At 41.0% G+C, this 15,240-nt stretch overlaps 1 protein-coding gene across 1 annotated transcript in view; it reads right to left on the bottom strand.

Annotated features, from left to right (window-relative positions):
- Positions 1–1,713: 1,713 nt before the first annotated feature.
- Positions 1,714–15,240, bottom strand: part of TBX20 (T-box 20) — a gene marked incomplete at its 5' end in the record, with an annotated part of 32,952 nt that continues 19,425 nt past the window's right edge. The window contains 2 exons of the mRNA XM_009705502.1: positions 1,714–2,054; positions 6,472–6,581. Of these exons, the coding sequence (XP_009703804.1) occupies positions 1,714–2,054; positions 6,472–6,581 (451 nt within the window). The remainder of the gene's footprint in view (positions 2,055–6,471; positions 6,582–15,240) is intronic.

Raw genomic sequence — 15,240 nt, 5'->3', positions numbered from 1 at the left:
TTGACAAGATTTGGCCTACAATAGAAACTGGGAAAAGCCTGGGAGGTTGTCATTGCTCTGAGTCTTTGAGGACAAGGCAATGGGACAAAAAAATGCATGTGACTTGTCTTGCACTTCTCCAAGATGGGAGAGAGGTGACTCTGTGTACCACACTCCGCTTCTTACTATACAATACCAACACAGGCTGGTCAAAAGTAGAGGAAAATAGTGCCAAAAAAAGTCTGCTTTCCATTCTGTGTTCCAGCTCTACACAGATCTTTGGTCTATGAGATTGGATTGCTAGTTCTTTTTTATCAGTAGATGGGTTATCATCTATAACTTGAATGCAACTCTGCACACAAACTCTGTGTTGACTTATTATTTACAGTGAAATCCCAGCTCCCGCCACACAGAAAACCAGCATCGCACTCGTACTCTTTTCAGCAGTGCAAAGCCTTCATGCTAGCTCTCTGCAGAGAGGTCAATTTTTCTTAGACCTCTACAGTTCCTCTGTTGCATCAGACATAACATACTAGAAAAAGTGGACAGTACTTTGAATGAGAACCTTAATTACTAACTCAAAAAAGGCAGATGTGAATAAAAAAAAAATTACATGTGAAGTTCTGCACTGATATTTTCCCAAGAAAACTCCACCATTCTACTGGGACATGGAAAAATAGACAGTACAGCCCTCATTTTCCTGGCCAAACAGCTTGTATAGTAACAGCCATGACCAAACCCAAGAAAATGAGAACAAGTAGAAGGATATTCCAGTGCCACTCATCTTATACCAGTCCATTGATTATAGTTCTATCTCAAGAGTCTATAGACTGATCTAGCCTGAAATTGGGTTATCTTGGTATGCATTTGCAGCTAGAAACAGGTCTTCAGTGGCAAGCACAGCAGCAAGCAAGCATTGATTTGATGTCTTGGGTTTCTAAGTGTAAGTAACAGAATTTCCCAAATCAACATTTTCCTTCATCATACCTTAATAGACAGTTAAATTGCTCCTCCTAGGATATAGGACAAACTTCTTTTTAGACTGAAAGACAGAATACATCATTACTGCTACAGTCCTGTAACGCAGTTCTTTTTTGGAACTGATAGTGTTTTGTGAAAGAAACAAAGAAAGAAAGAAAGATTTATTAATAATTTTCTCTTTGGGATTATAGTAGCAACTAAGAAATACTGCTTTTGGTGAATATAAGCCAGTCTTTTAAAAAGGACGGTGGCCTTCTCCACTTTGTCCCGTTCCCAGCAAATGTATGCTGAGATAGCCTAAAACATGCTCAAAGTTATAGCAATACATTTTTGCTGTTTAGATGCCCATCAGTCACAAGAAGAGATCAAGATGAGTAAGAGTATTGCCTTTTTCAGAATTCTTCTAGCATATGAAAAAAGACGTATACACAATTAGTTTGTACACTGCTGCATAAACATAATCTCTTTCTGCTAGATATAATGCACCTTTGGAACAAGCTGCACGTGACCAAAAATCCTGGGAACTTTGAGATCCATTTTGGCTGTGTTACGCACAGGTCTGTGAGCAGCTCCAAGCTGCATGCTCTCTTCTTGTGATCCCTCAACGGAGGAATCTATATCCGTAACGCATTCACTTAGCTGGTTTGTTAACGAGTTCAGCACTCCTGCCACAGGCCTTTCGGGAAGGTCTCTTGTATTTTTCATACCAAACTTGCACATTTAAAATCTCCTGTTTCTCTTGTCTTACATCACTCATACAAACGGCGTCATCACTGCGGAGGAGTGACGCAGTCCCTGGATAGCTGCATAAGGACCCTGCTGAAAATAATGATGGTACCGAGGCATGTGGAAGGAAGGGAAAGTGGGGCCGCTACCTTGCATGGAGCTGGCTAGAGCAGAGGGTGTGAGAGGCATTCCCAGGCGGCTGTATGGAGGCAGAGATCCTTGGATTGGGTGAGGAATGGGTGTAGCTATGGATGCAGTGCTGGTACCCAGGGCACTCAAAGACTGTGGATGCTGAAATCCAGGAAAACTGGTTGAGGAGGATACCCAGGAACTGAGGGACAGGTTGTCAGATGTTGTAAAGGCTGACCCTGCAAGCAAAGAGAAAGAATGCCAGACGTTTGCACTGCAACACACAAAGCTGGTAAAATTGCAAAGAGGGAGAAAAAAAGTCTTTCACGGCAAGGCTGATTTGAATGACAAGTTGTCATTGGAAATACTTCCCAAATACTTCTCTCCCATTATATCTTTCTTTGTATCATTATTTGCCCATTGCTGTATTTTATCACTACATCTTAGACAAATTTCCATTTGAAGAAGCTGATTGCAGTGGCTTGAGCAGTAAAATCAGCTTTGCACTTTGGACATTTTTGGTATGAAAGACTGAAGAACCTTGTAATGCTGCCACTAAACATTGAAGCATCTACTCTGACATGGAATCTGACTGCATTTCATCCCTGTTTAGAAGACGTGCTTGTAGCTTTTTACATCAGATCCTCAGCAGAATTGGTTATTTTTTTCCAAAATTTCAGTCTGGCAAAAGTGCAAAAAAATGGAATTTGCACTACAAATTTTCCTTTTTTTTTTTTTTTTTGGATCCCAGTAAATCTTGTCAACACTGCATCTTTTCACTCAACCTGACTTTCCAAAAATATAAAACAAAAAATTCTAAAAGGTCAAAACATTTGTTATTTTTCCGACTGTGTACAGTGCTCTAAGAAACAACACTAATGCTAGATCATAGTAATTGATGCGGGGTTTTAAGTGAAATGCACAAAAATATCAAAAACTTGCTCTCAGGGTAATTAGCTACTTTTGATCAAATGGAATTGCTTTCTTTGGTATTTTTTTAATCTGAAAAGTTCCAAAAATTATTTTCACAAATCTTCCACCTCTTTAAAACACTTTTTCCCTGAAGATTGCAGAATCATTAAAAAAAAGGAAAAAATGGTTTCTTTAAATTAGAACTGATGACTTCTTTTATTTTGACAGTAAAATTTCTAGGAAACAATGAATAATTTGTTTGGATAATTATACATGGTCATTTTCAAATAATCTAGTGACAGCATTGCCCTTCACCTCCGCAGTTCCTCTATGCATCTGGTCATCATCAGGTGTCTGATTTCTAGAAATGGGGAATACAATGAAATCCTATACATAAACTCTTTAATTTTTGCTCCTATTCAAACAATAATTCAACTCATGTCCCTTCTGTATTTTCTTTCTTGTCCAACTTTGTCCATTAAGAAAATGTTTCTTACTTTAAGACATAAATTTATCCTCAAGAGTATTTGACAAAATATGATTTCAAGCCAGTATTGTAAAACATTCTAAGACAACAAATTTTACAACAGGTATTAGTTTCATAATTCTGATTCTAGATGATAGGTTCAACCAAATTGTGAAAAGAAAAAATACAAAGACATCTATCTGTCAAGGTAAACTTATTGGAATTGTGTATACTAAGCAATTGTAGTCACATACTCAAAACAAAGCTATAAGCAAACAACAATAGAAAGAAAAAAATGCAATTTTTTTTTTTAAATCATGAGTCTCTTTAGGGATATATTCTGAAATCAGAAAGAGAGCTACTCTTGATTAATTCCTCCTCTGCTTAATGAAACAAGTAAAATGGCCCAGTAACAGGAAAGAGAAATTGTGTTGATTCAGCAGCAGAAATGACCTTGAACCAAATCCTGGCCCTACCACTGGACCAAATCCTAACTACTGGGAAGTTAGGATCCAGAGCCAAACTATAAGGATAACACTGTACTCACAGACCAGAGTAAAACCCTTTACAAATCAGGGGATATCTGAGCATTATTGCACTACAGGGAAAGCGGGATGTGAATCTGGATTTGCCTAGAAGGTTTACATTTGGCTCTGTTCCAGGTGGCTACTATGAGTCCTGTGTGTGGATGCTGGACTGCAGACACCCAGATATTATGCATTAAAGAGTTTTAGCTGGACTTACTTATTTCATACCTGTTAATTCCTTTGGAAATAGACTTCTTGTGATAAATACGCTAGTGAAAGCTAGGCATTTCCATCTTTAGACAGCTGAAATTGGCTGAGAATGATGTGGGTGGGTGCTGAAGTAATTAGAAATAAATAGCAGTGATAGACTTTCTTTGTTCTATGCAGAATAAAATACGTGATTCCTTCTCATGAAATGATCAGAGGGATGGAGCACCTCTCCTGTGAAGAAAGGCTGAGTTGGGGTTTTTCAGCCTGGAGAAGAGAAGGCTCCAGGGAGACCTTAGGGCAGCCTTCCAGTACCCAAAGGGGGCCTATAAGAAAGATGGGGACAAACTTTTTAGTGGGGCCTGTTGCAATAGGACAAGGGGTAATGCTTTTAAAGTAAAAAAGGGTAGATTTAGATGAGATAGAAGGAAGAAATTTTTTACAATGAGGGTGGTGAGGCACTGGGACAGGTTCCCAGAGAGGTGGTAGATGGCCCATCCCTAGAAGAGTTCAAGGTCAAGTTGGACGGGGCTCTGAGCAACCTGATTGAGTTGAAGGTGTCCCTGCTGACTGCAGGGGGGGTGGACTAGATGGTCTTTAAAGGGCCCTTCCAACCCAAACTATTCTATGATTCTGTGACTCTCATGAGGAACCTCCATTTTTTCTTTCCTCCTCCAACTGCAATGGTCTTTAATTGCAGCTTAGTACTACAAAAAGTCTCACATACCACATTTGCCAGCACCGAGGAAATGAGCTCTAGTAATTCTGAGGCAGTTGAGGCCTCAGAGAGTTTATAACACACACCACACAGCAACATGTATGTATTTGGCTGTCAACTCTCATATATATGGAAGGACAGCCCTCAATTTTGCATGCGAAGTGGTTTTAAAATGCACCAGAAGAAATGAAAATGTCTGTGGAGTTTCAATAAGATCATTATTTCTCTCCTAAAATCTTGGACGACTTTTCCTTATTTAAGGACACCAGACTTAAACAGAGAGTGAAGGCAGTACCAGTTACTCATCTGCAAGAGCAACGTGTTTTACCCTCTGTGCATGCCTCTGGTTGCCCAGAACAATCACATCCTATGCTAGCCTATGGCTCCCAGATTAGTGAAAAATTGGTTGCCACAACTCATCATCTTCCTCACTTGCTCATTTGCCATATTGCGAGCAAATGCAGAACTGTACCCTGTATATATTATACAGAAAATTAATTGTAGTAAACTATTCTTTCCTCCTATGACACCTTCCTAGGGACTCTCTTCAGAAGAGAAAGCCTTTGGTGGCCAGCTCTCAGACTGAGGTTCACCTCGTTCACTTTGTCACTCCCAAAGGAGGACATCATACCAGGGAGAAATTTAATTCTTGAGAGAAGGTGCCTTGCTCTCACCGCTTCTGGCAAGCAAAAATTTAACACTGTCTTCAACAACAACTGGCCTAGGATCTAAGCTGACGTGAAGCGAGGTAATCCCCCAGAAGTATGTGAAAGGATGGCATCGTACCAGCTGAGGAGACGCTCCAGAAACTCCGCAATCTAAGGAACTGCTCTTAGAATAGATATGTATGAGCAAGCCCACCTAATCACATTTTATTGAAGAGCAACTCATGGTTAAAAATAAGTGTGTTTTCCCTGCACAAGTCCAAAGAGCTTATGACCAAAAATAATGCTCTTATCTTAGCAACACTGTATGAAGTTAGAGGACAAGAGAAGGGCACTGCCGGTCGGAAGGCAGATAGAACTGCTTTACCTCAAGTGGTTGTTGCATATCAGGCAGATCACGAAGTCAACATGCAAAGTATAATGCAACACAAGTTTATGCTAGTCAGCGATCTCACAAGATGGGTTTGAGATCTATTTCCAGTGGCAAATTATGACAGATGCAATTTGTCCAGCGAATATCCCCACAAAGGACAATTCTGTCTTGCTACTACTTTTGCGACTGCTAAAGTAGACAAACCATTTGATAAACAATTTGAGGTGGTGGAAAAGCACCTTTGAGAGACCAAGAGGTAACAATTTAACATCAATTTTCCAGGGAGCTACGGACTTCTCTTCCTGTAGAGGCAAAGCAGGTTAACCACAGGCTGGTTGAAGATGGTCAGAACCAAGTCATCTGTTCACAGAAGGCTGGAGGGGCAGCAAATGGCACGTCTACACGGTACTTTAGAAATGGTGCTGAGCCCCAGCTAGTAAGTCCTGCCAAGGGATGGGGAGCGTTAGCTTGTTCTCAGCACCACGGTAATGAAGTTGCCTGTTTTTCAGCCATCTTGAAAAGGAAGCAGAGATAGTTCTCTTCTGATGGCAAAGGCTGTATAGGCATCTCTAGAGCTGCCACCTGAACTAGCTACCCACACCGGTGCCATGGGCATATCAGATGTCCAGAAGAGCCATAAGGTAACGAGTATTCTTCTTCATTATAGGACTTCATGGCGGAGAGACACACCAGAGAAATGCTTCAGAGTACCACGTACTGATGGTGGTCCTCCTTTTCTCAAGCATAACTAGGTCACCACACTTCACCTCATCAGCACATTTTCCTACCTCTGCTTTGTGTTGCCTGGCTGTCATCTCCAAGATCATCTTCTCCTCCATAGGTTCGAATGGGGGATCGGGCATAAGAATGCTTTTGGATAAGGCTCTCCACACTTTCTCTGTGAAAGGAAACAACCTACTGTATCAATAACATCCTAAATAGCCTCCTAATTCATTGGGTTAAATACAATGAACATGTTGCCTTTTCCCCATCCAGATCACAACTTTCTCACACAGACTACCCAAAATTGCTTAATAAAAGGGTTACCTCATAACATGTCACTGGAAACGCCAAACTTGTGTTTTAACATTGCTGATCACCTCTTACCTGCGTGGTACTGCTTTTTCAGCAAAGTAGGGTGAAATTCCCACCGCGTTTCCTGGCTGTGGTCTCAGGCAGTGAATACAAGACCAGCACTCTTCACAAATTTGAAAATGCAAGCTCCGAGGTTATTTGTGCTGACTGATTAGTCTGCATTCAAAGAGATACCTGTGGTCCAGCTCCTTTCAAACAAGCTTTGACATCACACATGACCACCTCATCTGGCACTCTCCCATTTTTCTGAAATCAGGGGCAAGATGTAGATGTGTCCAGAGACAGCCCAGCTCTAACCATACTCTCTCAGCATCAGAGTCGAGGCCAGTTTGCAGCAGGAAGCCTACAGATAGTACTGATCTCGTGCCGCGTCTATTCTGGGAAGTTAGACGTGTCTGCCAGGCTCCCGCCTCGCTGGTGGCACAAAGCACTGAAGTCACCCAAACAATTTTTAAATAGAAGGAAGGCATATCTGTGTGATAAGCCGTAGCAGTTTTTTAAGGAAGATCCAACCTTACACATTCCCAGCGCATTTCCACGTAAGTAGGTGGCATTATACCAAAGATGAATATGACCTAGGCACATTTCCAAAATGGCTTTGACCTTCTGTTCCCATTTAAGAAATCTAGGTAGCGATAGCTGTTGAAATCTGCTGTTCAGTGGAGGTTTTGTCTGAATTTACCATTCGGCCATTCATACTTGCTAATGCCCTTCACTTAGAGAGTGTTGCTGTTGCAGAAATTCCAAGGAAAAACATTTTCCAAGTAACATGATAAATCACAATGGCACATGTTTTCCTTTCTTACAGAAAGTCCATTATGGTCATTTTGTCCTTGGTCTATCACTGGCATCATTACTTATGCTAGTCTCCTCGGAAAAAAATAAATAAAAAGGGGATCTTATCAAAGTGATTTACTTGCGTCAGGATTGGAAGTGGACTGAAAGCAATGGCAGTTCCTGCATAGAGGATGATATAATTGAATTACTGCCTTTTAAGTGATTGAAAACAGTAGGCACATCGGGGCTATCTCGAAGAAGATTTTACAAAGAAAAAGACAGATGGCATTGTTTACATTATGTGCTGAATGCCTCTCGAAACTTTTTTTTTCTGAAACAGAATGTGAAATGCAAAGAATTTTACTTAACCAAAAAGACTATCTCAGATGAGTACAGAATAACAGAATAATGAATTAGACCAGTGTTGCATGAGTGATTTAGATACCAGTCTATGAATATATTCATAATGAAGGAATTACCAGTCTTTAAAGATCTGAAAAATAAATGTGATTCAGGTGATTGTCTGTCTTGTCTCTATTGACTTTATTTCTAGTAAAGGTCTGCTTATAACGACAGACATTCCAGCATGTAGTAATATCCTGATGCAACAGAAACAATGCAGGCTCTAGTTTTAGTGCAGTGGGCCAAATTCATCTCTAAAACATTGAATCCAATGGCGGTTTGGGGATAAACTCACCCCAATAAATTTATATTTGAATTACCTACAGGGATTTAAAGCTAAATCAAATGCCCACAATTATTGCAGACTAAATTCTTTCCAGATGGGTTTGTATGCTAGACAGAGAACTCTATTATTCTGTATAGTTTTCTTCTTTTAAAGGAAAAAGAGAGATGACTTCTTAGTGAACCCTAAATCTGCAAAGTTTGAAACCAGGGAACTATGTGGTGGGTTTATTTCTTTATTTTTAATGTTGTAATGTTGCAGGTAGTATGCTAAAGGTTTTAGAAGATTAATCTTGCTCATTGGCACAAGAAGCAAAGGTTTTTATGGCAGAGGGGAACGGTCTAACAAGGAAACTTGGATCAAGGAAAGCAACCAATTTCACAAAAACAGTTCCTTCTGTGTAGCTGTGATTTAATATTCAAAACTATGTATGCTTACCTCGCCTAACTGTGTTAGTGGTTTACACTATAAACACAACACGCCCACTAATTTTTCATTTTACAGGTTAAGGCTGTGATTCACATCATGAGTGCAAAGCATCGAGATTCACACCAGAGTTTAGGCGCCTGGCCCCTACCTATAGCCTACAGGGGGACCCTTCTCCCTTTTTTCCACGTACACCACAGGCTGCATATAAACCTCCGAACAGACCTACGAAATGCAAAAGCCTGAGCAGGAAACCACCTAAGTGTGCAAAAGGAAACAAAACCAAGAAGTGGTGTATTTTCTCCCCTCATGAAGTATATCTCCGAATTATCCCACCAAGCACTGTTTCTTCCACCTAGAAAAACAAGAGCTGAAGTCTGCACTCAGGCCTCCGTGGTCCTGGGCAAGCGACCTAAGTTAAGGGATAATCTTTCCTTCCCTTTGTGTTTCAAAGGAAAGGGGTGGTGGCCTCTGCACCATGCTCGAATATTTCATGCTCAGAGAGCACTACCCGGAGATCAAGTCTTCTTGGAGAAGAAAGGGGTTGCAACTCATCTAATCTATGGAAACATGTGGAGTTTCCCATGTTGGTTGGAAAGAGGAGGCCAACTTCCTCCACCCTTTAAAGACAGGTGCTTTAGGACTTTCTCCAAAGAAGATGTGTAGGAGGAAGCAAAACTTTAACATCAAGATCTAAGTGCCTGTGAAATCTAGTTCAAAATGCAGGAACAAAGCTGGCAATCTGGAACACAGGTTCCTGCTTATGCCCTTTTTTCAACCAGGACTGTAAGGACTGAAATCTCAGAATCTTCCTGAAAATTCTGTTTATGGAAGTGTGAACTGTTCAGGATATCCAGAATATGGTGCTCTGTATAGGGGGCTAATAAAACACATTTTTTAAAGTCCAAAAATATTATAATAATACTTCTACTAAGAGGGAAAGATATTAATTTAAACCTCTGGCTTTATATTTCTGTATGCAACATCTTCAGATATCTCAATGTGATTCAAAGGATTTATGGAAATAATTTTGCAAATTACTGAACGATAAATCAATATTTTCCATTTGATGATTCTGCTCAATAAAAAAAACTTAGCAAGTGGAGAGAATAGTAGAGTTTTTTAAAAGCTTTCCTTTAGTATTTTTCAGAGCTGATCCACACTAAACTGGCTGAAGAACAAAGTGACTTCCAGTTACTCGAGGCTCGACTTCTGTACTTCTGTTACCAAGTTTGTGATCATACACTTGTTATCTAATACTAATCTAATAGTATTGTTATCTAATACTTGGACCTAACAATTTTTATCTTTTAGTGTGTCTTAGAGCTCCACAGTTTCTTATATTAGCAATAAATTAGCAATAAACTGTTTTGGGAGATCACAAACTGCCAGCTGGATAAAGGAAAGATGTCTTCTTTCTGTCAAATTCTTTGTCTACCAACAATTTTCAGTTTTCCAGGCTGCTTTTCAGCTCACAGGTATCTTTTAAACACCCAGAGGAGGGGACAGACACACACATGGGCATAATATATTACTATGATTAAGCTGTGCTATGCGTACAACTGGATAATAGTAGTAGATGAAAGGCGGGAGAAGAGCAAGTTAGGGGCTCAAGCTGTTTGAGAAAAAGACAGAACTGTGTGCCAAATGGAGAGGAAAAAAAACTAACCTCGTGTTGGCTAGCACGCCCACAGAGAAGATGCTGGGGCAGGACAAATGTGAGGCGAGGCAATAGGGAAAAGGAGCTCAGGCTGATGCCAATGATCTGCATTCTGACACCTTGAGCCCAGCCCTGGCAACAAACCGCCTCTTATTATGAATGAAGCACTTCTCTCCTTTGTGGAAGAAATAAAACAGCAAATTTTGAACCAAGAATTGAAGGAAGTGAAAGGTTGGGAGAATTTTTCAATTAGCAAGGTTTTAGGGTGCACAGGGAGCATCTTGCCATTTTGCAGATTTTAACCTCTTGACAGAACATTTCATCTTGTCCCTGCTGGCAACTGATTCCAAAACTAAACTTCCAGCTGGGAATGCCTTATGTCTTGCAGCTACAAGCTGAGTCTTTGGCCTTGTTTAGTTAACATTGCCCTGTATGTACAGAGTAGTCTCAGAGGATCAAAAGTAGATAGGAAAATCCTGATGTAGCTGACAAATGATTCACTAACACTTCACAGACTAAAACCAAGATCTTGCCGTGGATATGAACTGGGAGATGGCAGAAAACAGAGCTGACTAGGGAAGCAGCTGAGGAACGAGGCCCCATGTGAGGACGTTCACTTCCCTTTGCTGTCAATCCAGATTACAGAAATTCTCTCGGGAAATAAACAGAGCTGACTAGGGAAGCAGCTGAGGAACGAGGCCCCATGTGAGGACGTTCACTTCCCTTTGCTGTCAATCCAGATTACAGAAATTCTCTCGGGAAATAGTAAAGTCCTGGATTACCCTGAGCAGGATCTTTAATCAAGATGAAAGAACAGTGCTGCTTTGTAGGTAGAAGCAGGAATCTCTCTGATGCTTCTTCGTGTCATTTTTTTCTGTTCCTTTTGCTGTTACTCTGCTTCAGCTCTGCATTCACAGCAGCCTGGTGATCACCATGACCCTGATTCTGAAGCTCATGACCACGAGCCCTGCCGATACGGAAGAGGACTCACCTGGCCACCATGCACTGTCAGCACTGGTGCTGCTACATGCCTGCGTACACCTGAAGCTATGGATTTTCCTGAATTTGGCAAAGTGCACACCCAGGGGATGGAGACAGGAAGCCTACCTTCTCCCTTGGGGACAAGGAGGCTTCAGGCAATATATTTGGATTTGGCAGAAGCTGTCAGAAAAGCTAATCCAGAACTAGCTTGCTGGAGCCAGGCCTGGGTTGGTATCTGTCTTAGATCTATGCCATGGCTCCAAAGAGGATGGAGTTGATGTAACAGGCAGCCACCCATTCCACTGGGAGTCAGGTTCAACCTCCTTTGAAGAACAACGTGCAAAAGCCAAACTGTGGTGAGAAAGAGCCGGTGGCAGAGCCAGGCACTCTGAACTCCCATCTTCTGCAGAAGTTACTGTCTCAGAAATGCCTACAAGAGGTACAAATCTCAGAGCAGAGTTGAGCAACTTATTAGTGTTTTCTCTTTTTGCCCTTACTATCCAAGTGTTAGGTAAGCAAAAAGGTAAGGATATCCTCAGAATCCACTCCCTGTTCCTGGTGTCATGGGGTTTGTTTTTATCTTTTTTTTTCTTCACAAGAAAAAGGCAATGTTAATTAAAAAAAATTAACAGCAAGAAAATAATAAAATAATAAGACTGACAACCGTGTTTTGCTTGGCCATTCAGTTTAACACAAAGGAAAATACAGTACAGGATATAAAGTGTATGAATTATCAGTTTGCAGCCTGAATGACTTCTTTAGTTCTGCATTTCAAAGGTTTCCTTTTTTTGTAGCTGCCAGTTAGTATGTTTGGAAGAAAGCCCAGATAACACAAGACATCAGAAGTGAGGTGAGGTGAAGACAGATGGAATAAATGGGCTGAGAAGGCACAAAAATAAACTTGTCGGAAGTCTCACTGTAGTAGAAGTTGGGGGTTTTTTGGTTTGTTTTTTTTAAGGGAAGAGATGACTAATAGGTCCAAGACGCAAGTGCTAAAAACAAGTCTGTGAAAAACCCCAAAACAACAAGAAAATTAAACCCAAGCAAAAAACCCAACACAGCAGGGGGAACAAATATATCTCCATTACAGCAGTAAGAGTGAACGACAAACCCTGTCAGAACCACTGTTCAGATATCACTCAGCCTTTGTTTTCCCGTGGCTTTTAGTTGCTACTTTACACGTGCAAAAACATACAGGCATATTAATTTGTTACACATAGTTGCTCTTATACTGGTAGATGAATATTACAGGCTGACCATAGGAACCTAATTCAGCTTTGTCACGGTACAGACCAAATCCTCAACCAGAACAAAGTAGCTCTGTTCCACTCCTTAGGCTAAAATGGAACCAGTTCTGTCCGGGGAAGAACCAGGGCCCATCAGACTACGTTGGCTCACATGAGCTGAAGTTTAATTTGGCCTGAAAGCTAATACAGAGCCTCCATACACTTTCACACAAACTCAAAACTATTGGGCAAGCGTCGGATGGATGCAATACTCCAAGAATATATATGATGTTAAGAAAGAATGGAAACAAGAATTAAATTCTGAAAAAATCTAGGTTTTGATGATTGCAACAGAAAGAACAAGTGTATCTCCAAAGTGGTGTTTACTGGCACCCTCCCAAAAACATCTGAGTACTCGTGGCAATTCTGGAAGAGCTACGATGTGCATGGAGGTGACGTACCCTGGCTGAAACCATGACATGGGAAAAGTAATGGCACTTACGAAGGAGTGAGAGGTTATTAATTGTACCCACCCCACTTCTCTCAACTGCAAATAAAAATGAGGAAACCAGCTATGTTTATACGGGGAATTGAAAACAAAAGAAAGGTAAAATTACATTTCTCTTTGCAAGCTTGGAAAAAGGCACACGTTTGCAAATGTGTGTCAAAGTTCTTTCTCTATATCTTTTTTTCACACACTTAACTCTAACATGGCCAACCCCAGGGAGCTCCGCTTCACCCAGCAACTGCAACCGTTTCTTTCTGACCACCAGGCAGGGGATGAGAGATGAGGACGGAGCAGGACTGTGAAACTGGGACTGGGGGAAGTCTCTGGAAACCTTCCTCCAGGGTGGAAACCGTGGGTCTGATCTGACATCATCCCCTCCCCTTATGCACACACTACACCTGCACGAGGTGAGTGGAAAACACTAGCAAAATAAAATATTTTTATACCATTTTGCACCAGTAAAAAGGTAGATAACAGAATACCTAAGAGGAAAATGAGCCAGGGTACGAGTGCTAAAGAGCTTGGGAACTGAAGAGGTTTTAACGGGCATGGAGGGCTTTCTGCTGGGAAAAGTGAACGGTTGCCTGGCTAACAGTCAGCAGTGTCAGAGGAACCAGATTTGAAGGGAATACTTCAGGTATCTAAATGTGGGCACGTAGTGCTTTCTAGACATCCTAAAACACCCAAGCCATCCGCAGTAGTCTGGAAGGGATGATGCAGAAGATACAGACAGTCCCTCTGGAGCAGCACCTGGAAGCTGGAGTAACTTCAGCACATCTGGAATGGCACCAGATAGCAGGCATTTTGGCACCAGAGTCCATGATGTTTCTCCCTCAATTCAGGACTTCACTTCTTCTCCCAACCTAAACATTGGAGACAATCTCCCATGACTGGTTGCTGACATTCACAGACTGAGAACTAGCTGAAGATAAAAGATCAGCTGGGGAGTTTGGCTTGTTGGAGAACTATGACAAAGTCCTACTTAACTATGGACATGGGAGTAGGTCGTAGAGAGTATGTATTTCTGGCTGTTGGTAAAGGGCTTTCAAGAGGCAAGGAAGTTCTTCCTTGGGAAAGGGAAGGCAGGCAGCTCTATGGGGTGAGCAGGGAAAGGATGGAAGAGAGGACTGCTGCGGACAGCACATCATTGAGCACATGGCTTTGACTGTGACTTCAACAGAGCAGTGTCCCTATCTGGGCATTAGCATCCATTTTGCTTACAGCCTTGTAAGCCGGTACAATATATTTCCGCATCTCAGACATGAAGTTCCTCAGGGGAAAATTCAGAATCTGATTACCAGGCACATCCAGCTAGGATGCAGCTCTTTTACTTCTCCCAACCCCCAATCCTTCCTTTCTCTGCCTAAAAGTACAGCCATACTTTTCCATATTGCCTCTTGAAGTATGTATCTATCTCCCAGAAGCATTATTGGAGTTGTGCAGATGGGTATACTCGCTTAGTTCTCTTTAATAGTTACAAGTCCACACCCTGAACTTGCCTATCACATACTGGATCAAATAGACAAGCAATGTTCAGATCATGATTATGATCTGTCGATTCTTGTTTGATCCTTATTTTACAATTCAGTAATTCTGTTAACTCACACTCTTGAAATGATTGCCTTTTTCACTGGATTGTTTGCATGATATTTAATTGCGATGGTTTTAGTTATTTATCAATTTATTTTTAAAAGGCTAATTCTTCACAAGAACTCAAAAGATATATTCAGGCTCAAGATTAAAAAAAAAAAATCAATCTGTTGGGTTCTGATTTTGCATCCTTTATGGCTTTGGCAGTTTTTTTCTTAAGCAGAAGCATAAAGCTATCCCTTAAAGCCTATCTCCAGAGTGAATTACTTGTTATAAAAACTACATTAGTCTTTTTCAGAAAAGTTACCACTAAAAAAGATCACACTTATCCACATTACTGCATTTGGTATCCCATAGTCAACACTACAGTACGTTAAGCTCCACATTCTGACAATTGCTGCTAAATGTTCAGTTTTTCAATCACAACCACTGTGGGAGCCTTTTAATAATAGGGGAAATGTAAATACCAGGTAAAAAGATCAAAAGGTGAATCAGCAACTTATCTAAATCACAGTAGCGCCAGATAAGTCTGCCCCGTTGCTATAAATAGATTACCACAAATAATGTATGGAAAGAGTTGATTGTGGAAGGAATCTCACATCCTGCTGA

Source organism: Cariama cristata, unplaced genomic scaffold, assembly GCF_000690535.1.
Source record: "Cariama cristata isolate BGI_N322 unplaced genomic scaffold, ASM69053v1 scaffold1668, whole genome shotgun sequence".
Taxonomy (NCBI): Eukaryota; Metazoa; Chordata; class Aves; order Cariamiformes; family Cariamidae; genus Cariama; species Cariama cristata.
The sequence above is the reverse complement of the archived record's forward strand: the minus strand, read 5'-3'. Positions and strand labels throughout refer to the sequence as shown.